Raw genomic sequence first — 22699 nt, forward strand, 5'->3', positions numbered from 1 at the left:
CCCAGAAAAAGAAGTTGCTGAACAACACAGAGTCTTCGGTGAAATGGTTAATGAGATGTTAATGAGATTTCCTATGTGTTCAGACTTTAGGGACACCCTGTACAAAACAGAGAAGCTTTAGTTTTACTTGATAGAATTTTAGGTGTCTTGATATCCAGGGCAAGAGAGAACATAGGATTTTAGAGAGAAACCAAGATGGGAATGGCCCTTGAGTCTACGTCATATAAAGATTGGCTGAAAGAATTGAGGCTATTTAGGGAAGAGAAGACTCAGTATAAATATAATAATTGTCTTCAAATATGGAAGAGAGATAAGACTTTTTCCTTGAACAAGGAGGAGGAGTAAAGGTGTGAAGAGTTAAGTTCAGCCTCCATGTCAGCAAACGTTTCCTGACAGCTGGAGCTGACTACTTCTGCATGTGGTGGGTTCCCTATCCTTGGGGGTCTTAAAGAAGAATATCTATGACCACGTGGTTGGTATGCTATAGTGGGGATTGCTTCCATGCATGGCTTAGAGAAGAGAGTCATGGAGGATGTCCATGGGACATGGTAGGGAGAGATCCCTCCTAATCCTCTCATTTTGTGATTTTGTGAAATCACACCCTATGGATGAGGAAATGGAGGCCCCCAGGGATGAAGTGACTTGTCCAGGATCACACAGGTAGCAGGTGGCAGAGTGGGATTAACCCTGGTCTTCTGACCTCAAATCCATCATTCTTTCTATTATGTCACACTGGCATTGCCCTGAAGGGAAAGTACTATCCCCAAATTCAAAGAATTATCATTGTATACTCCCCATTACTATATCTTCAGCCAGACCACTAGGGGCTGGTCTAATGCACATAAGTGATTTGGAAGAGATCCAAGAGAAGACACTAGGGTTAATGCTTCTCACTTTTGCAAAAAGTACCAAGAGAGCTTTTAGGACCATAAAGGGTCAAAGAGACCTTCATTGTGACCTTGGTTATTTTTGGTCTTCTTCCAGACCCCTTAACTCTAGGGAGAGAGTGGGGCTGAAATTGAGTGAAGTAGTCTCTACCGAAAATGAGGAAGCAGATTTTCTGTAAGGCCCAGGGGACCAATTGGAGGTTCCATAGACTGAGTCATTTTTTTTCAGTTGTATACTCTGTCAAGAGCATGGGGCAGATAGAGATGACTAGATTCCTTTATGTAGATTGTGTACAATACATGACCACAAAGCAATGAGCTCACACCACACCATTCTTCAGAGAATTCTAAAATCTCTCATTTCACATCTCCCTCCTGTTTCCAGTGACTCTGATTGGTATGCAAATCATACAAGGGGAAACTGGGGACCAGAGAGGTCAAGTCCTTTCTGAAAGTCAAGGACCAAATCAGTGGAAAAACTGAGATTATCAATCAATCAACCATCAAGCATTTATTAAATGCCTAGTATGTGCCAGGCACTAAGTCAGATCTCCTGAGTTTTTGACTAGAAGTATGGAGGAAATCTTTTTTTAAGATATTAATATATATATTATGTATATAAATATATAATATATATAATATATATTATATATACATACATGTACATATATATATATATGAAATCCTCAAAGAGATTTTCTTTTTATTTTGTTATTTCAAAGTCTTTGAGCTACACAACTCAAATGGACTCATGAGGCGGAATTCTGTAGCTTTTATCTGACTATATGACAGCAATTCCCAAATGACCCTATCCCAGCCTAGACTTGGAAATGACAATGAATTATCAGTAAGTCAATAAATTCCCTCTTTTCCAATATTATCATTTTCTCTTTCCTCTTTTTCCACCTTTGTTTCTACCTCTTCTTCCTCTCTCACATTTCTGACTCTTACATCTCTCTTCTTCCTCTCCTTCTCCCTTTTCTCCCCCTCCCTCCTCATTTAGAAGGATTCAGGAGTCCTTCAAAGTCCTTAAGCACTCACACATTAGTCATACTTCTAAAGAACCCTCCATACTTTGCCCCTGCATGGTACAGCAGCCTAAGCTATAGAGAAGAAGGCAATTCTCCTGGCTTATTAAACCACTGGCTTACCAAAAAAGCCAACACCTTTATGAATCCTTGTTCTACCATTAGGTCAACAAGCACTTACTATGTGCCAGGCACTGTGCTAAGCACTGGGAATACAATTCAAACAGAAGGAAAGACAGTGGCTACCCCCAAGTAGTTTACACTCCAATGGGGGAGATAACACATAAAAGAATTTTAAAGAAAGAGGGAAGACACCTATTTGGGAGGAGAAAGTCTGGGAAGTGAGGAGGGGAACCTATAGAGGAATAAAGATATGACTGGTCTGAGCATTTTCCTTAAAGTGGAAGTTCTGGGCAGAACCAGTTAATTAGAAGGGGCCTCAGAAGTGGAGAGTACTTCCAGTGTGAGAAGTCCAAGAGCAGAGTGAATGTTCAAAGTGAGGAGGCTTCTATGAGAAAGTTGGAGAACCAAGAGTGGTGCTTGGAGAGGAATGATCTTTTGCACTGGGCTTTAATCTTATTCAGATGCTCACGTAAGTAGCTGTTATGATTTCTGACCTAGGAGAGTGAAGAGAGAAATGGAGGCTTACATGGACTTGAGGAAGAATTCAAGGTAGACAACAGGGAGAAGTTCCTACTTATCAGTAGTCTGTTACTTAAGGTGGCTCTTTTAAAAGGGGAAAGTAGTCTTTAGTAACAATGTTGTAGTTGTTCAGTCGTTTCAGTTGTGTCCAACTCTTTGTGACCTCATTTGGGATTTTCTTGGCAAAGATATAGGAGTGGTTTGCCATATTCTTTTCCAGCTCATTTTATAGATGAGGAAACTGAGGTAAACAAGGTTAAGTGACTTGCCCAGGGTCATTCAGCTAGTAAGTGTCTGAGGCCATATTTGAACTCAAGAAGATGAGTCATCCTGACTCCAAGCCTGGCACTTTATCCAGTGCACCACCTAGAAGCCCTTAGTAACAATAGTTCATTTTTATATAACAATTTTAGGTTTATAGATGAGTGTAAAGCAATATGCCAATCTAGGTTACTTAAATGAGCGTATTTCCAGACACAGGGGAATGAACTTGAAGTCCCTGTGAGACTTACGTACTCATTAAAATTGTCATCTCTGTCCTTTGGATTCTATCTATGATTCTCTTAAAATGTCCTATCTGTTGTAGTATGCTGCACTTACTTATTTGGGGAATAAACAATTTTAAGACTCTGCTTGCCAAATCGAACAGGAATTCTCCTATGCTGTACAGTAGCAGCCCTTCAATTGCCACTGAGGTGAAATGTATTTGGTACAATCTCTCTATGGGAGTTCTTTGTGCCATCTTGGGAATACGGTTCTTATAAGTCATGGTCAGCATCAAGAACCTAGGATTTTAGTTGTGTGAGAATTTTTCTTCACAAATTGCAAACTGTCTAGAAATTTAAGCCTTAGAAAGTCAGTTGAGGCTCAAGAAAATAAAGTCATTTTTGTATGGTCACACATTAAATGCCAAAGCAGAATTTGAACCCAGGTCTTAACTCTATTACAGTGTTGCTTCTTCATGTTGCTCACATGAATGTCAAAATACATAAGAATCTGTCTTTCATTTTTGCTTACAACTCCTGCCCCTCACCTCCACTAAGGTTTTCCCAGAGTCCTCTTTACCTAATGCCAATCTGCCCCTGCTGTGTAGGGTTGGATTTGCCTTGGCAGGCCAGGGTCTCTGCTGAGCTGGGAGCACAGGTGGCCTTAAGCCATTGGTTCAGCCTGACACCAGGAAATGGAACAGTGGTGGAGCAGGTTGCTTTTGGGGAGGTCACCTCTGTGTGCCCTTGGTCTGCCTCTCCGTCAGCAGTGGTAGCCAAGGAAATGTTGCTGCTGACAATGATGATTAACTGCAGCTGGCGAGGCTTGCCAAATGAGTCCCACCAGCCATCAGACAAGGAGGGACAAATGAAATTGAGCCTGGGAATTGGTCTGCCGAGAGGAATGTCTTCAGAAGTCTTCTATGGGAGAAAGAGAACAAGGGTGGGTGCAGGGAGGGCTGTCGCTGAACTAATAGGATGCCAGTTATGGCATTTCCCCCTTTTGATTAGGCTAAGTAAGCCCTGTCTCCATCCTGACTTGGATCCAGTAGCACTGAAATTGCAGCATTTTGCTGGAAACCTTTTTTTGGCAAGGTTTTTTAATTAAAGCAATAGCCCAATTAAGCCAAGATGGATCAACTTCAGACTAGGCCAGGACAAATGAAGGAACATATCCTACTCCCAGAGCTTCCCCTCCCCTAATATATGACTGCTTTGTTCCTTGGCCTTCCAACTTCAGTACATTAGCTTCTATGATAAATAACCCTGCGGATTGGGGTACCTCTTTATAACACTGTGAAATGCTCCCTGCCAGCAAGGACAATGAGCTAATCAGCTATAAGCAGGTGGCAGGCCTCTTAGTTGGCCTCCTCAGTCCTTCTAAGGATTCTGGGAATTTCTTTTTTTTTCCCTTCATAGTCAAGGGAGATGGAGAGTTAAGCCAATATGGGGAACTGAATGGAGTCTTCTTCAGAGGCCACAGAATTTGCTTCTTCTGGAGCTTGGGAGGAAAAGTGGTCTTGGAAAGTCTTTCTGGGGTACTTAATATAGTAGTGATAGTGACATTAGGTAAGGTAGGTGGGCTAGATCCCTGGCACAGATGCCAGGGGCTTGCAGGTTCTTTCATGGCCCCAGGTCTACATCATGGGCCAGACTGATGGGTTTACTTACATGCTGTGCCTATGATACAGCACTTGGGGATTAACACCACCCCCACTAGATTACTTACCTTGGGCAGTAGACCAGTAGCTACAACAATAAGCAGTCAGTGTCTCCTCTCAGAGAGGACATCCTCTCTGGGAGTTTGGTTGATGAGATGAAAGGAGCTCCTCCTTGCCATCTCTTCACATCCTAGCTATCCATCCATTAGGGTACACCTTTGCTGCTAATTTTTCATTGTAGCCTACTTTAGCACTCTCTTATTCTCTGCTTCACTTTAGTACACATCTTTTTGCCCCTACTAGGCTGCACTCTCCATGAAGACCAGAACCATCTATTTTCCTACTCCTGTGTTATCTATAAGATCTATTAGTAATAGACTAATAATAACCTAGAATTCAAACAGTGTTTTAAGGCTGGCCAAGAGCTTTAGGAATATGATCTCATGTGATCCTCCCAACAACCTAGGTAGGTAGGGGCCATTGTTGTCTCTGTTTTACAAATGTAGAAACTGAGGCTGACAGAGAGTTTAAGTAACTAGCCAAGGGTTAGACATTTGGTAAGTATCTAAGGTTGGATTTGAACTCAGGTCTTCCTGACTCTATGTCCCATGCTCTATCCACTGTGCCCTGTGGCTGCCTATGGATTAATATATTGGGTCCAGATTAGGTGTGGAACATATAAGTCATTTCATATAATGGGACAGGTAGATGGTTGTGGTGCTAATGTGCTCAAAGATCTTCCCCACCCATTCAATAGGCCTCAGGTGGAGCTAGTTAAGGGAAGCTTGATTAGGAGAGGCTTGCTTGTAGTCAGGCCCACACCCTTTTGCTATTAGGTGCTAAGCCCCAGGTGTACACCTATTTGCTACTGGGTGCTAAGCCCCAGGCCTACACAGGGTGTATATATATATATATATATATATATATATATATATATATATATATATATATACATACATATACACCCTGTGGGTGGCCATTAAGCTCAGACTAGAGAGCTGCAGAGACAATACTGCTTCTAGAAGAAGACAAAGCAGAGAGAACTGCAAGAGAGGATGGAGAACTGAGAGAGAACTGAGAGAGACAGAGAGAGAACTGGAAGGGCTCTGAGAACTGCAAGGGCTTTCAGAACTGTGGGAGGAGAGTACACAGGCAAGCAGGCAGTTAGGATTTGTAAGTGAGTATATACGGGAAGGCCCTAGCAGAAGGGAAGGTTACAGGATGACTTGGCTCTTTGCTGTGATACTATGTTTTAATCTTCTTGCTGTTACATTGAGGTGGACTTATATTGGTTTTGGGATACAGTTACTGCTATGTCAAATTGGGGTTATTGGTTTGGGGCTTTGATCCTCTGGTATGTGAATAAATGTTTTACTTCTTCTGACTTCTATACAGAGAGTCTCATACTTTGCAATTCCAAACTATACGGGCGTATTCATGGTTACCATCAATATCATGAAACTTGCCTTGCTGATATAATGGTGCAATGGGTAGAATATTGAGCCTGGAGTCAAGAAGACCTGAGTTCAAGTTTGCCCTCAGACTCTAAATAGCTGTGTGTCCCCTGGCAATTCTTAACTTCTGTTTGCCTCAGTTTCCTCATCTGTAAAATGGAGATAATAATAGCACCTACATTCCAGGGTTGATGTGAGGACCAAATGATAAGAATTGTAAAGCACTTAGCACGTGGTAAGAGCTAATTAAATGTGAGCCAACGTCATCATCATTAATAACAACAACAATGATATCTAGCACTATAGACAGTGTAATATAAAGGGATAGAGTCAGGAAGACTTGGATTCGAATCCTGCCTCAGTCACTGACTAGTTCTTTGAGCCTCTTTTCTTCTCTTGTAAAAGGAGGATGATAATAGTCCCTATCCCCTAGAGTTGTTGTTTGAATCACATGAGACATGGTATACAAGCTGCTTTGGTTTTTATGAACATGAGCTATTATTTTATTATTATTATTGTATCAAACTTTATGGTTACAAAGCAGAATCATTACAAATCCATTATCTAATTTGAGGTTCATAATGCCCCATGTGAAGTAGGTCATATAAGTGTTATTATCCCCATTTTACAGAAGAGAAAACTGAACCTCAGAGGCAAAGTGCTGATAAGTGATTAAATCAGGATTTGAACCCAGGTCTTCTTATTCTACCATGCTGCCTTAATTGATTGATAGTGCAGAGGTATGGAATATATTGTCATTCCCTCTAGTGACTTCCACTTACCATCTTTGGAATGGAAAATAAGGGCTTATGTTGATCTCTAGGTAAGTGTGGAAAGACCACCGATTGAGCACATTGTCCAGGAATTGGAGGAGTAGGATAGGGTGGAACAGTTCTGCTGAGCTTTGCCCTTGACAGAATACTTCTGGACTATGGCATTCCATTCTAGGGCCAGCATTTTAGGAAGGACATTGATAAAATGGAGCTTATTTTGAAAAAGACAACATGGATGGCGAGGGGCTTGGCATCTGTGTCATATGGACTGAAGATATTGAGACTGTTGAACCTGGAGTTGAAAAGGCTCAGATGAGACAGGATAGCTGTCATCAAGTCCTAGGAAGTTTGTCATCTCAAAGATGGATTAGAGTCATGTGTATCTCCACCCCTGGAGAGCAGAGCCAGGAGAGATGAATTGGTAGATGTCGCAAAGAAGGATATTTTGGGGTTGGATGTCAGGAAAAACCTTCCCTTAATTAGAGCTATCCAAAAGTAGATTGGTCTGTCCCTGGAGATAATGGATTCCCTCTCACTGAAGGTCTCTGCAATGTTTAAAAAGGTTTGAGAGACATAGTTTCTGGGTAATTTAATCATTTTATTAATAAGGCCAGTGGGTTATTAATAAAAGGATGGTCATTTGGCCATCGCTCTTAGACCAAAAGACCCCATAATGGTGGTGGGGGTCACAGTTTATATGCTTTTTTTGAAGAGGAGGGGTTCCTGAGGGATGCCTAATCACCTCTGATTGGTTAATCAAATGGGAGGTGGGCTATCTTGGGGTAAGTGACTTAGGTCACTCAAATCTTGGTCTAAGAGACATCAATTTCCCCATCACCTGTCTTGATAATGGGGAGAACCAACACTTTCCCAGATCTGTCTGAGCAAACACAATGAGCTGGAATATGCCCATTAGCCTAAGCTTGATTAGATCTTTTACTTTCTGATTAGATCTTGGCCTGGGTAAATCTTTAAGAGAGATTTCTCACACTGATTGATTTTTGGATGAGGAAGTTGAAAAGGAGAAAAATGTGGTCCTAATACAATAATTAGTTATTAAATATGAGAGAAATATTCATTTCTCACATCTCCAAGTTGACACCAGATGACCATTTATATGGAAAACAGACAGTTTGAGATTCTTCTTCAAATAGGGGTTGGACTAGATTGTTTCTGAGCTCATAGGATTATGAATGTAAAGTTTGAAGGGACCTCAGAGCCATCGTGTCCAAGTCGAATTTTACAGATGACAGATGTGAGACCCATGGAAATTAATTGACTTGCTCAAGGTCACACAAATAAGCGTCCAAGGCAAGATTTGAACCCTGGGTCCTCTCACTTTAGAGTCAATGCTCTTTCCCCTGCAGCACACTGTCTCCTTCCCATCCCACCCACTCCCCCCACCCCCATTCTGTGGTGCTGGGACTCTTGGGTCATACAGGAACAGTCTTTCCAGTTTCCACATGGAAGGACAATTCAATGCCTTCGGAAACCACAAATCTTGTGTAGTAATACAAAGTTGTGGCTATTCGCCTAGCCCACCCTAGCCCAGAGAAAAGTTCCCATCCAACTTGAACAATTGAATTAGTAAAGAACAAAGCAAGCTTGTGCCCCTTTCCCCCTTGTGACCCTCTTCCTCCCCCACCAAGCACTTGTGCTCTTGGGTTGTATTTTGGGGGTGGCTGTCTTGTTTTTAATCTTTTGAGCCAAACAACCCATAAAGTTAATATTTCCCCAGTTAACAATAGGATCTTTGGGAATTTGAGGGCCTTTTATGTGTTTCCTTTTTCTTATTAGCTTTTCAAATGCACCTCAGCTCCCAGCCTAAATACTCCCAGCTTGCTGTAAAATAAATTTATAGGCTGATTAGGGCTTTAATAGGTTAGACTAAAGTACATGTCACCGCGCTTCTCCCTGTTTTTGACTTGTGACTTCCCCCAAATTAGCTCAAGGACTGAAGAAAAAGAACCTGGGAGGAAGAATAGGCAGGAGAATAGAAAGCAAAGGATTGGAAACTGAATCAAAGAGAGAGAAAGCTCTGTAATTAGTTCCAGAAATCGACCCCCAAAGAGCTCTTTCCGGGGGCCATCATCTTGTAGTTTCGATGTGATCTTTCCTAAGCAGTCATTTGAGGATCTTAAAGTAAATTAGGAAAAGAGCTTTCAATAACCCTAATTAAACACAAGACAATTACCCAGACAAGGAGCCCTTAATCCCTGGGAATTAGAGAGAATGGCCCCAAATAAAAACTCAATCTCCTGGTGGACTGACCTTGGAGCTCACTCTCTGACACACCCTTCACCTTGGCTCAAGCTCGGTTGGTCCCCCATTTCCCTAATAATACATCTAAACAGGCTTTGTGGTCTTCCCAGGATTTGCTGTTGTTCCATGAGGTCTAGCTCTTTGTGACCCTATTTGGGCTTTTCTTAGAAGAGATACAGGAGTAGTTTGCCATTTCCTTCTCTAGCCTATTTTACAGATGAGGACACTGAGACAAACAGGGTTAAATGACTTGCCCAGCTTCACACAGCTAGTAAGTATCTGAGGCTGGATTTGAACTCTGGAAGGTGAGTCTTCCTAACCTGGAGCTGAGTGCTCTGTCCACTGTACCATCTTCCCATGGCTTATTTCACAAAAATCCTTTGAGGTGTATGCTACACCTGTTATTATTTCCATTTTACAGATGAGGAAACTGAGGCCTCTGAGTGACTTACATAGCTTAAATGGTAGAACTGAGCCTGAAATCCAGGAGGTCTGACTCCAAGTCTAGTGTTTTTCCACCTACTCTACCACCTCTTGTTCCTTCAAACTGCCATATAGGATAATCAGACCCAGGGCTAGAATTTAAAGGGCATATAAGCTGACCTCCAACTGGGATCCAGATAGGATCCTTGCCTCATAGATCTTGATCTGGAAGGGATCTCAAAGGCCTTTATTTTACAGATAAGGAAAACTAGTTCTTGGGAGATTAAATCACCTATCCTTAATCTTGGTTACTCAATTCAAAATCAAGCCATACTTTCTGCTGCACCAGGCTGCCTTGCCTGGCTCGAGGTTTTTGAAGATCAAAAAGAAGACTTAAACCTTATTTTATAAAAATAAACTGCCATTCAATTAGCCAAATTGATACAATACCCTCTGATAGGTCTTCTGCAGCTACTTAGGTCACTTCTCCCAAACCCCTTGCTTGGGGTTCTAAACTCAACTGCTTGTCTCTGTACTTCCCTCTCCCGCCAAACACTAACTACAAAGGGCTTCCTTGGGAACAAGAGGACTCCTTATACCTCAGCAGGGTCTCCGTGATGGTCACCACCCTGCACAGACAGTGACTTCCTCCTCTCTGGAGCCAGAAAGTACCAACTTGTGACCCCTTCTTAAGGCAGGGGAGGCCAGCTATGTTCAGTCTGGCAACTGAAAATGATAAAGAGAGCTATCAAACAGAATTAGGGGAGCAGTTCCTTCCTGTTCTGTTTAGCTTGGTAATTCAATCGAAGCCCAGACCAGAGGCCTGGCCAGGGAGAAGAGCTTTCTAAAATCTAATGAAGGCTTTACTCCGCCTGACCAGCATGCAAACATTAACATGTCAACTTCCTTCGTGCAGAGAGATGGGAGGGCAGATTGCACATGACAGGGGCAGTTTTATTAATGGACTTGAACTCTTGGAGTTAGGCAGTGAGGACATACTACCAAACAGGCCGAGTAGTCCATTTTCGCAATTACCTCTGGGCCCCCTCCTCTCCTCCCCACTCCCCTTGCCCTGCTACGTTGCTTCCACTACTTAATAGGATTTGGTTTTCTGTGTCCAGCAAGGAAGGAAGGATTTATTTAATACAATTGGCAGGTTTGGGGAAGGAACACAAAGACTGTTTTAGAGATCTCTCTGTAGAGAAAGGTTTAACAGTTTATTTACAAGTTCTATTGATCTCTCTCTCTCTCTCTCTCTCTCTCTCTCTCTCTCTCTTTCTCTCTCTCTCTCTCTCCTCTTTCCTATCTTTCTCTGTTTTTCCCTCTCTACTTTTCTCTGTCTCCCCTCCTCACTGTATATCTATTTCTCCCTCCTTCTCTCTCTGCCTCTTTCTCTTTCTCTCCCTCTCTCTTTGTCTCTTCTTCTCTCTTTCTCTGTTTCCCTCTCTTTTTAATTTTTTAACAATTTTATTTTAAGTTTTGAGTTTCAGATTCTAACCTTCTGTCCTTCCCCTCCTCCCTCCCTGAGACAGTAAAAAATCAGACATAGGTTATAAGTGTTCAATGATGTAAAACATTACCATATTAGTCATTTTGTACAAGACAACTCAAATAAAAGATAAAAAGTGAAAAATAGCATGCTTCAATCTATATTCAATCAAGTTCAGTTTTTTTTTTCCCTCTGGAGGTGGATAGTATGCTTCATCATTAGTCCTTTGGCATTGCATTGCTGAGAATAGCTAAATCATTCACAATTCTTCATCAAACAATATTGTTGTTACTATGTACAACATTCTCCTGGTTCTGTTTACTTCACTATGCATCAGTTCATCTAAGTCTTTCCAGGTTTTTCTGAAGTCATCCTGCTTGTCATTTCTTATAGCACAATAACATTCCATTACAATCATATATCACACCTTGTTTAGCCATCCTCCCAACTGATGGGCTTCCTTTTGATTCCCAATTCTTAGCCACCACAAAAAAAGAGATGCTGTAAATATTTTTGCACAAATAAGTCCTCTCCCCTTTTTTGATGTCTTTGGGATATAGACCTAGCAGTGGTATTGTTGGATAAAAGCATACACACAGTTTTATAGTTCCAAGTTGCTCTCTGGAATGGTTAGATCAGTTCACAACTCTATCAACAATGCATTAGTGTCCCAGTTTTCCCACATTCCCTCCAACAGCCATCATTTTTCTTTTTTGTCATATTAGCCACTCTGATAGGTGTGAGGTGGTACCTCAGAGTTGTTTTAATTTGTATTTTTCTGATCAAAAGTGATTTAGAGCATTTTTTCATATGATTCTAGATAGCTTTGATTTCTTTGTCTGAAAGCTGCCTGTTCATATCCTTCAATTTATCAATTGGGGAATGACTTGTATTTTTATAAACTTGACTCAGGTCTCTATATATTTAAGAAATGAGCCTTTGTCAGATATACTTGTGGCAAACATCTTCCCCCAGTTTTCTGTTTTCCTTATAATTTTGGTTGCATTGGTTTTGTTTTTTCAAAAAACTTTAATTTTATGTAATCAAAATTATCTATTTTACATTTTATAATGTTCTCTGTATATTCTTTGGTCTCAATTTTTCCCTTATTCATAAATCTGACAGCTAAATTATTCCATGCTCTCTTAATTTGCTTATGGTATCAGCCTTTATACATAAATCATGTACCCATTTTGACCTTATCTTGGTATATGATGTGAGTTGTTGGTCTACACTTCATTTTCTGCCATACTGTTTTCTAGTTTTCCCTACAGTTTTTGTCAAATAATGAGTTTTGTTCCAAAAGATGTATCTTTGGTTTTATCATATACTAGATTACTATGGTCCTTTGCTATAATTTAATTTGTACCTAATGTATTCTACTGATCCACCACTCTATTTCTTAGCCAGTACTGGGTTGATTTTATAATTTCTGTTTTATAATACAATTTGAGATCTGGTATGCTAGACTACCTTCTTTTGCATTTTTTTCATTGATTCCCTTGATATTCTTGAGCTTTTGTTCTACCAGATGAATTTCATTATTATTTTTTCTGGCTCTGAATAAATAGGTTAATTTAGGTAGAAGTTTCATTTTTATTGTATTTGCTCAGCCTACCCATGAGCAATTAATATTTTTCCAATTGTTTAGATTTAACTTTATTTATGTGAAAAGTGTTTTATAGTTGTATTTGTATAGTTCCTGTGTTTGTCTGGACAAGTAGACTCCCAAGTATTTTATATTGTCTAAAGTTATTTTAAATGGAATTTCTCTTTCTATCTCTTGCTGCTGGACTTTGTTGGAATATATAGAAATACTGATGATTTATATGGGTTTATTTTGTATCCTGCAATTTTGCTAAAGTTATTAATAATTTCAAATAGTTTTTAAGTTGATTCTCTAGCTTTTTCTAAGTATAACATCATATCATCTGCAAAGAGTGATAGTTTTGTTCTCCCACTGCCTATTCTAATTCCTTTAATTTCTTTTTCTTTTCTTATCACTATAGCCAACATTTCTAATGCAATATTAAATAACAGAGCATCCTTGCTTCACCCCTGATTTTATTGGGAAGGCCTCTAGCTTATCCCTATTACAGATAATGCTTGCTGATAGTTTTAGATAACTATTAATTATCATTTTAAGGTAAGCTCCATTTATTCCTAAGCTCTCTAATGTTTTTAATAGGAATGGGTGCTGTGTTTTGTCAAAGGCTTTTTCTGCATCTATTGAAATAATCATATGATTTCTGTTGGTTTTGTTATTGATATGGCCAATTATGCTGATAGTTTTCCTAATACTGAACCAGCTCTGCATTCCTGGTATAAATCCCACCTGGTCATAGTGATTGATCCTTATGATATACTGCTGGAATCTCTTTGCTAGTGTTTTATTTAAAATTTTTGCATCAATATTCATTAGGGAAATTGGTCTGTAATTTTCTTTCTCTGTTTTGTCTCTGATTTGGGTATCAGCACCATATCTGTGTCATAAAAAGGAATTTGATAGGACTTCTTCTTTGCTTATTTTTTCAAATAGTGTATATAGTATTGGGATTAATTGTCTTTTAAATGTTTGGCAGAAATCACTTTTGAATCTATCTGGTCATAGGGATTTTTTCCTAGGAAATTTATTGATGACTTATACAATTTCTTTTTCTAGGATTGGGTTATTTATTTCTTCTGTTAATCTGGGCAATTTATATTTTTGTAGGTATTCATCCACTTCATTTAGATTGTCAAATTTATTGGCATATAATTGGGCAAAATAGTTCCTAACAATTGTCTTAAGTTCATTTTCATTGGTGGTGAATTCACTCCTTTCATTTCTATACTAGTAATTTGGTTTTCTTCTTTCCTTTTTTAAATCAAATTAATCAATGGGTTTTTTTCATAAAACCAGTTTCTAGTTTTATTTGTTAGTTCAATGGTTTTCTTACTTTCAGTTTTATTAATCTCCCCTTTGATTTTCAGGATTTCCAACTTGGTGTTTAATTGGTGATTTTTAATTAGTTCTTTTTCTGGTTTTTTTAGTTGCATACTCAATTCTTTGATTTAATTTTCTTTATTTTATTGATGTAACCAATTGCAGATATAAATTTTCCCCTAAGTACCACTTCGGCTGCATCCCACAAATTTTGGTATGTTGTCTCATTATTGTCATTTTCCTTAATGAAAATATCAATTGTTTCATGATTTATTCTTTGACCTCCCTGGAATTTAGCTATGATGTTTCTGGGAGCTTTTACTTTGGGTTCTCTTTCAGGCAGTGATCAGTAGATTCTTTTAATTTCTATTTTGCCTTTTCATTCTAATATGTGAGGGCAGTTTTTTAAATATAATTTCTTGAAAGATGTTGTCCAGGCCCTATTTTTATCATGACTTTCAGGTAGTCTAATAATTATATTATCTTTCCTGGATCTATTTTCTAGGTCAGTTGTTTGTCCAATGAGAAATTTCGCATTTTTCTTCTATTTTTTTTACTTTTCTGATTTTGTTTTATCATATCTTGATGTCTCACAGAGCCATTAGTTTCCATTTGTTCAATTCTAATTTTTAAGGAATTATTTTCTTCAGTGAGATTTTGTACTGTCTTTTCCATCTGGTGAATTCTACTTTTTAGGAAATTATTTTCCTCAATAAATTTTTGTATATCTTTTCCCATGCTAGTCACTCTTTTTTCATGATTCTTTTACATTACTCTCATTTCTTTTCCAAATTTTTCTTATACTTCTCTAATTTGCTTTTTAAAATCCTTTTTAAGGTCTTAAGGAATTCTTTTGGTGCCTGAGACCAAATTACATTTTTCTTTGAGGCTTCACATGTAGCCATTTTGATACTATTGTCCTCTTCTAAGTTTATGCCTTGATCCTCCCTATTACTATAGTGACTCTCTATAGTCAAGCTCTTTTTTTTCTTCATTTTTTTTCTTCCTTTTTGTGACTTGGTGTTTTTATGTGAGAGTTGGGCTCTGGTCCTTCACTGTACCAGGCTTTTTGTGCTAGAACTCTGGGTCTTACTGCTGGCTTTCACTGGGCTTCATGGCTTAGCTGCTTGCTTTTCTGGAGGGTAGGCTTCACTTCTGGCTTATATTGGTAAGGTGGGGGGCTGAGGCCTCCCTATTGTCCTCCTCTGGGTGTGGGGTTTAGTTGCTGGCCTGCTCCAAGGATGGGGCCCTGCTGCTGGGTTGCTATGGAAACAGGGTCTCTCTGCATGTAGGCCCTGGAGGTGGGGTCTTGCAGTTGTTCAGCTCTTGGAAGGTGCTTCACTGCTGGTCAGCAGTAGGGTCCTGGATTTGCTGGTGGCTTGTGCTGAGGGTAGGGTCTTTGGTGTGGGGCCTGGCTGAGCTGCATAGAATGCTCACTTTCCTTGGGGCTCCTGGTTTGCTGAAGGGCAGGCCTCAATTGTGGATTGTCCCAGGTTTGGAGCCTTGCTGCAGGTTCCCTGATGTGAGCCTGGCTGGCTGCTGCTGCTCTTTCCTGCTTAGCTGGAGAGCTGCTTCAATTCTGAGGTTGTAGTTTAGATGTTTGGAGGGGAATTTGGGAGGGCTTCAGAGGGTTCCTTCCTTACTCTATCATCTTGGCACCAGAAGTTTCCCTTTATTTTTGTGTTTCTTCCTCTCTGCTTTTCTCTGTCCCCCTGTCTTCCCTCCCCACTGTGTCTCTGCCTCCCCTCCTTCCTTCTTTCTCTGTCTCGATCACTCTGTCTCTGTCTCCCTTTCTGTCTGTCTGTCTCTCATTCCCTTTCTGATTTTCACTGTTGCTTCAGCATTTGTGCTATTAGTTCTAAGGGCTAATGCAGGGTGGAAAGCATGCCAAATTTAGAGTCAAAGTGCCTGAGTTCAGTATCCAACCTTTCTAGTTATAATCTGTGTGACCTTGGTCAAGTCACCCTTGGTAGCATGAGTGACAACTACTCTTAGCCTCAGTTCCTCATCTGTAAAATGAGGAGATTTGACTGAATGGTCTCAAAGTTCTGTCACAGTTCTAAATTTATGATACTATAACACTTGGGGCATGCAGGAGAAGCTGCCTTGCTATTCCTAGACAAGTAAGCCAATAGAAGAGGCCTCCAGGGTAGGATAGGGATGGGAGATGAAGCAGATAAAGCCAAAGGTCACAACAAAGCACCAGCAGACCAACCATGACACTGTTCTCTCTCATTCAGAAATCTGCCTCTGTCAGGGGCCCTAGGGAATGATTTGGGGTCGGTCTAGTGGACCTCCAATGTTGTCATTCTCAAGAGGTTGGGGACCATGATGAATATCCAAATATCCTTTACTTTCTTAAATATTGCTTTATGGATCTATCAACTACAAACATTATCTAAATGTTTTTTAAATGAAATTTGATTTTAAAAATTATTAAGCATCTTTTTCTTCCTCCTATCTCCCCTCTATTAAAAAAAGAAAACAAACATTCCCAGTCAAGTAGAACAAGTTCCTATATTGGCCATATCTAAAAATGTGTCTCATTCTACTTGTTTTATATTCATCTTTGTTGAACCTCATAGACTTGGAGAATATTATAGCAAGAAGGTACCTTAGAGATCGTTGAGTTCAGAGCTCACATTTGTCATTCTTCTCTATCCCCTTCATGACTTCTTAGTCTTCAGTTCTCCTCCCTTGGCCCACATGTATCCAGACTGCTTCTCTGCTGAGGACAGATGAGTCCCTTCTTAACTAAGCTTGATATTGACTGATTCCTTGGTCCTTGGCAGAAATTTGCCTCTGTTACTCTCTTCTGGATTAGAGAAAGAACTAGGAAATTTGTTCTCTATCCTACAGGCAGACTTTCCTCTCCCAGTGGGTATGAATAGCAATCTTAAATACATATGCTACAGACTTTGTTTATTCATTTTATTGAAAGGGTTTTTGAGCTTATTTCAAAGTTGTAAGTTGTTTTCAAATAGCCTTACCCCACTGGGAAAATTATACCTTATCAGTATATGGTATAGACTCACAAGATTCCAGGAAGTCTATTTTTACTTTATCCTTGATGTTGTCACTTTCTCATGCATTGGGCCTTTATTTTTCCATATGTAGAATGGAGACATTTTTAAAGTGCCCTCAAAATAAGTACAGCCAAAGGGATGTAAAAATCATTAGGATGGGAGTCAAGACTCATCCCAGCCAGGTAAGTAGAGTGTCAGAGTTGGAGTCAGGAATACCTACATTCAAAACCCAACACCAACTGAATGACCTTTGACAATCCACTTTACCTCTATGAGCCTCAATTTCTACAACTGTAAAATGAAGGGGTTGGACTAGCTGGCCTCTTAGGTCCATCCCTACCAGCTTGAAGTCCATGTTCCTGTGATCCTATGAATCAGCTGCTTCATTTTCCCAGTCTCAGTTTCCTCATATGTAAAATGAGGGAATTAGACAAGATGATTCCCGAGGGTCCTTCCAACTCTAATTCTTTGGGACTGATGGCAATAGCACCTGCCACTCTTATCCTTCTTCCTTTCTTTTTCAGGCATCAGAGCCTCGCTTTCCTGAGCGTGTTCCACCTGAGGAGCCTAGGAGGAAAAGACTTCTTTCTCTGGACACATTCAGAGGGTAAAACTCTTCTTCCCTTAATAGAGCTTTGGATATGAGAATTAAAGGATCAGTGACAGGGGCTGGGAAGGTGTTAATTGTACTAGAATCAATGGTACCTCTTGGATTAGAGTTGTGTGATTTCAATCAGATGAATCATCCAGCATCTTAGATGTTGGAAGCTTGTGGGAAGAGCCTAGTGGGCTGTAAATGACACATGCTTTCTGAAAGAACCTTTGTGGTAAAATCAATGTAAGGATATATTAGAGAAGGGCACAGTGCCCAATTCTGAGATTCTGGGATTCTGAGGTGAACTGATTTGTCCAAACTGAAAGAACGAGTTTACACAGTGGGAGAGCCAAGATTAGAAGCCAGGTTTCCTGATTCCATGTCTAAGGGTTTTGTTTTTACCCCTAAATTGTGATACCTATTTCCTTCTCCTCTCTATGCCTTAATGTATGGAAATTCTTTTTGAAATATTGAAGTATGAGTTTTACTGACTCATTTAATATTGAAATATGAGTCTTTCTGTGTGAGAAGACCCCTCTCCACCTCAGTCCCAGAACAATGGAGGTTTCCCTGAAGGAGCTGGAGTTTGTGAATGACTGTAGCAGAGGTGTCAGTTTTGTCACTCAAACAGGGCTGAACCCCCTTTCAAGGCACCCTGGTCTCAGTCTGCTTTCACATAAATACTTCCACCCAGTGGTGAATCAGGCAACTACACCATCACCATCATCTGGTAATTTGTCTGTTCCTGTTCAGTCATCATCATTCCTTACATCTGTATAGTGTTTTTTCCACCTATTATTTCCTTTGAAGGACCCAAAGATGAATCACAAACTCTATCTGGGCTACAAAGTTTGGGGATCCCCCAGTGACCTCTTGGGGATGTTGGATGTGTCTTGGAATATTTAATGCCTAGAGAGTTGTTACCTAGTCCTTTCAGCCATGGCAAAGTTTCAAGCAAGGGAGATGGAAGAAATTAGGATGGGTGCAAGTAGTTTGAGTTTTTTATCCTCTGCCTCTACAAACCACACATATTTTCTTTTTTATTATGACATTCGACAAACAATAATGAACATGAACATTCCTTATATGAAGAATAGAAAAAGAGAGTTGTATGTGACACCATGGCTCTCTAGTATTCTATACAACTTATTTTTAAAATACATACATAGATATGTAGGTAGGCGTATAGATATGTAAGTAGGAAGGCAGATAGATATGTAAGTAGATAGATAGGAAGATTGATATGTAGGTAGGTAGATAGATGTGTAGGTAGGAAGGTAGATATGTAAGTAGGGAGACAGATAGATAGATATGTAGTAGGTAGATAAGTAGATAGGTAGGCAGATGGGTAGATAGGTAAGTAGATACGGAGGTGGGTAGATAGATAGACAGATAGATAGATAGATAGATAGATAGATAGATAGATAGATAGATAGATAGATAGAAGATAGAAAGTGACTTATTAGTTGCAACTCTACCCTGCTTGTCTGGGTCCCTTTTGAACTTCCTTCTATTCTCTTCCATGTATTTTTAGTATTTCATTGATGTTCTTTCTTTCTTGGTGTCACTACCACCAAATTATTTTACCCTCATAGCTCCCCTCTCTTCCCCCACAAAAAAGCCCTCTCTCATGACAAATAAGTACAGAGAAGAAAAACAAAATGATACATTGTCTATTTCTGAAAATGTACATCTCCTCCTGCATTTCTAGCCCATCATTTTTCTGCCAAGAGCAAGGAGGTTTATCATCAGTCTTCCGGAGTCATGACTGGGCATTGCATCCAGTGGAATCTTTCAGTCTTTTTCATTTTCAATGACCTAGCCATTATACAAATTGTTTTCCTGCTTCTGTCACTTTACTCATTAATTTACACAAATCTTCCCAGGTTTCTCAGAATACCTCCTTTTTGTCATTTCTTATTGCATTATGTATAAATACTTTCATTTGCTCAGCCTTTTGCCATTTACCCCTTTCTACAAGAAGCCTGTCCTAATCCCCCTTAATCCTAGTGTCTTCCCTTTGTTGCTTATTTCTGACTTTGTCATCTTCCCTTGGTCTCCCCTCCTTCTCCTCTCCTCTCTCTCTCTCTCTCTCTCTCTCTCTCTCTCTCTCTCTCCTTCTGCAAATGGTTGTTTTCACAGTCTCCCTCATTAGACTGTGAGCTCCTTGAGGGCAAGGGCAGTCTTCGGCCTTGCTTCTTTCTTTGCAGTCAGCACAGTGCCTTCTTTGTTTCCAGTTCTTTCCTTCAACAAAAAAAGAATCACGTTCATTTTGAAGACCCAATTCTGGCCCCATCTCTTCTGTGAAAACTTTTCAGCCCAGAGTGACCTTTCTTCTTAATCTATATCACTCACTTAATCCTTAGTGTAGTCTCTTAGAGCTGAACAGCACTTTAGGCTTTACCTAGGCCAAGTTTCTAGTTTTAGAGGTAAGGAAAGAGACAGAGGTTAAGTAACTTGCCTAAGGTCAGGAAGGTAATCAGGTCAATCAATGAGCCTTTATTAAGCATTGTGCTAAATGGTAGAGATACAAATACAGCTAAAAAGATAGGTAGCCCCTGCCTTCAAGGAGATTATTTCTAATGAGAGAAGATAATACATGAAGGGGGAGCTGAAAAAAGAGTACTGATGGAGGCAAGGTGGCAAAGGGCTAAGAATGAGGGATGATTTGGTCTGGGCCCTTCCCCCAAATGGATGTTCCTGGAAGAACTCACCAACAGAAGGGTCCCAAAGAGATAGAGAAAGAAGATTGAGTCATGGTGGCAAAGTCCAGAGAAGGAGTTAAGGTAGTCAATGTCAGAGCCAAGACTAGAACTAGGGCTTCCTGGCTTCCAGTCCAGATACAAATAGATCGGGAATGGTCAATGGAGATCATTTTGTCCAGCCCTCTCATTTTCTACACAAGGAAACTGGTGCACAGAACATTTAGATGACTTGCCCATGGTCATACAGGGAGATAGCAATAGAGCTGAGACAAGAACTCAAGTAGCCCAAGGCCCAAATCCAGCCATCTTCCCACTGTGCCCTGGCTGTATAAGAAGATACACTGCTATGGGTATTCTCTTTGTTGGTCAGTCATTTCAGTCCTGTCCAATCCTTCAAGACCCCATTTGGGGTTTTCTTGACAAAGATACTAGACTGGTTTGCCATTTCCTTCTCCAGCTCATTTTAAAGATTAGGAAACTGAGGCAAACAGGGTTAAATGGCTGAGGCCACATTTGAACTTTGGTCTTCCTGACTCTGAGCCAGGCACTCTTATCCACTATGCCACCTAGCTGCCCCTTGATCTGGGTACTCTCTATTGTTTATCATTATTCTTCCTAAAAATGCCCAGAATTCAACACAATACTAGAGATGTGGTCTGACCAGGACAGACTATGGGGGAACTATCATTTCCCTTGACTTGGATACCATACTTTTCTTAATGGAGTCCAAGGCTGAGTTAGGCTCTGAGCGCTTTCTTATTTGGAGAAAGGACCCACAGTGCTCAAAATCTTTGTATGCTATTCAGTCAAATCTTTCATGGCCCAGAGGGGTTGAAGCCTAGAGAACCCCGTTATCGCTAGGGTATAAAACTTATTTTCTCAGTACTGGTGCTTCTTATCTGAGGCCAGCTCGCCAATGGAGTTTGGAAGGGGGTGGGAAGAAGGCTCTGGGCAGGAAAGGGGTTGCTGGTTCCCCACCCCCACTCTCTCATAGCCTCCTGGGCAGCCCTGGCCCTAAAAATTCTGAGAGTCAACTTGCCTTAATGAAAAGACAGAGAGGTCATGAGTTGGTTAGGAGGCAATTTACTTTTGTCCTGCGGGCTTGTTGGGTAAGGGGGAGATGGGCCTGTTTGGGGATGGGAACAATGAGCTTTTATTGGTAACAAAAGGGAATGAAAATGAACTTGCTGCAGCCCATGACCACAGCGAGTTATAATTAAGTTGGGGGGAGAGGGGAGTAGAGAGGAGAGCTTTGAAGGGCGAACACCCACCAGCCCCAGCTGAGCAGAGAGCATCACCTCTTCAGCTCAGAGGCTGAGACTAGTCTGATTCATATCTATCCTTAAACAAATACAGCCCTACACGATATGAAACAGAACAATATTTGGGATGTTTCCCCCACTATTTATAGAATTGGCAACTAGGTGGTACAAGAGATAGAGCTCCAGGCCAGGAGTCAGGAAGACCTGGAGTTCAAATGTAGCCTCAGATACTTACTAGCTGTGTGACCCTGGACAAGTCACTTATCTCTCTCTGCTTTAGTTTCCTCAACTGTAAAATGGGGATAAAAACAGCATCCACTTCACAGGAGTGTTGTGAGGATCCAATGTGGTCATAATTATAAAGTGCTTAGAGCTCAGCGCAGCGCCTGGTACGCATTAAGCACTACGTAAATATTCACTATTGTTGTAGCTATAAGAAAACTATGCTTTTATGAATGATAACCATTCTACTTCCAAGGCATCATGGTACAGGGGAAAGAGTTTCGATTTAGAGGATTGAACTTGGAGTTGTAGGGTCAGGGTTCAAATCCAGCTCTGCCACTTATAACCTGTGTGAACTCGGACACGTCGCTTAGCTTTATTTGGTCTTAATCTTTTCATCTATCCAATAATTTGGGCCAGAAGACATCTGAGGTCCCCTTCTAGCTGTAGAGGCAGAATCCTATGGTCTTTTATTATTTTATTATTATTATTATTATTATTTATTTATTTATATAAATATTTTTTATATATTTATATTATATTTATTATTATTATTATTATTATTTTATTATATGAGGAAGTCAAATAAGGGAATTTAAATGACCTCTACATTTCTGTATCACGACCCCGGGCCGCTCTGACTGCAGGCCCAGGACTCTTTCCACTGACTCTGCCATCTCACAGATGCCTGATGCTGCTCCCAAGGTTGGCTCTGCTGAAAGAGGAGGTTGTCCAGGGTAACTCATGCCCACCTACTCTTGGAAAAGCGGTGTCCCCTTTGCAGATGAAGCCTGGCCCAATAAGGCCCCAGGAAGTAGCTGGCGATGGCTTTGGGATCTCTAAGTTTCTGTCCTTTGCT

At 40.4% G+C, this 22699-nt stretch overlaps 1 protein-coding gene across 1 annotated transcript in view; it reads left to right on the forward strand.

The window, feature by feature from the left end:
• The window catches only part of LOC118828694 (heparan-alpha-glucosaminide N-acetyltransferase-like), a 378901-nt gene that overhangs the window by 158824 nt on the left and 197378 nt on the right, over nt 1-22699 (forward strand). Inside the window, exon 7 of the mRNA XM_036735519.1 lies at nt 17581-17663. Within this exon, the coding sequence (XP_036591414.1) occupies nt 17581-17663 (83 nt within the window). The remainder of the gene's footprint in view (nt 1-17580; nt 17664-22699) is intronic.

The sequence above is a fragment of the Trichosurus vulpecula genome, chromosome 8 (genome assembly GCF_011100635.1).
Source record: "Trichosurus vulpecula isolate mTriVul1 chromosome 8, mTriVul1.pri, whole genome shotgun sequence".
In the NCBI taxonomy this organism is placed as follows: Eukaryota; Metazoa; Chordata; class Mammalia; order Diprotodontia; family Phalangeridae; genus Trichosurus; species Trichosurus vulpecula.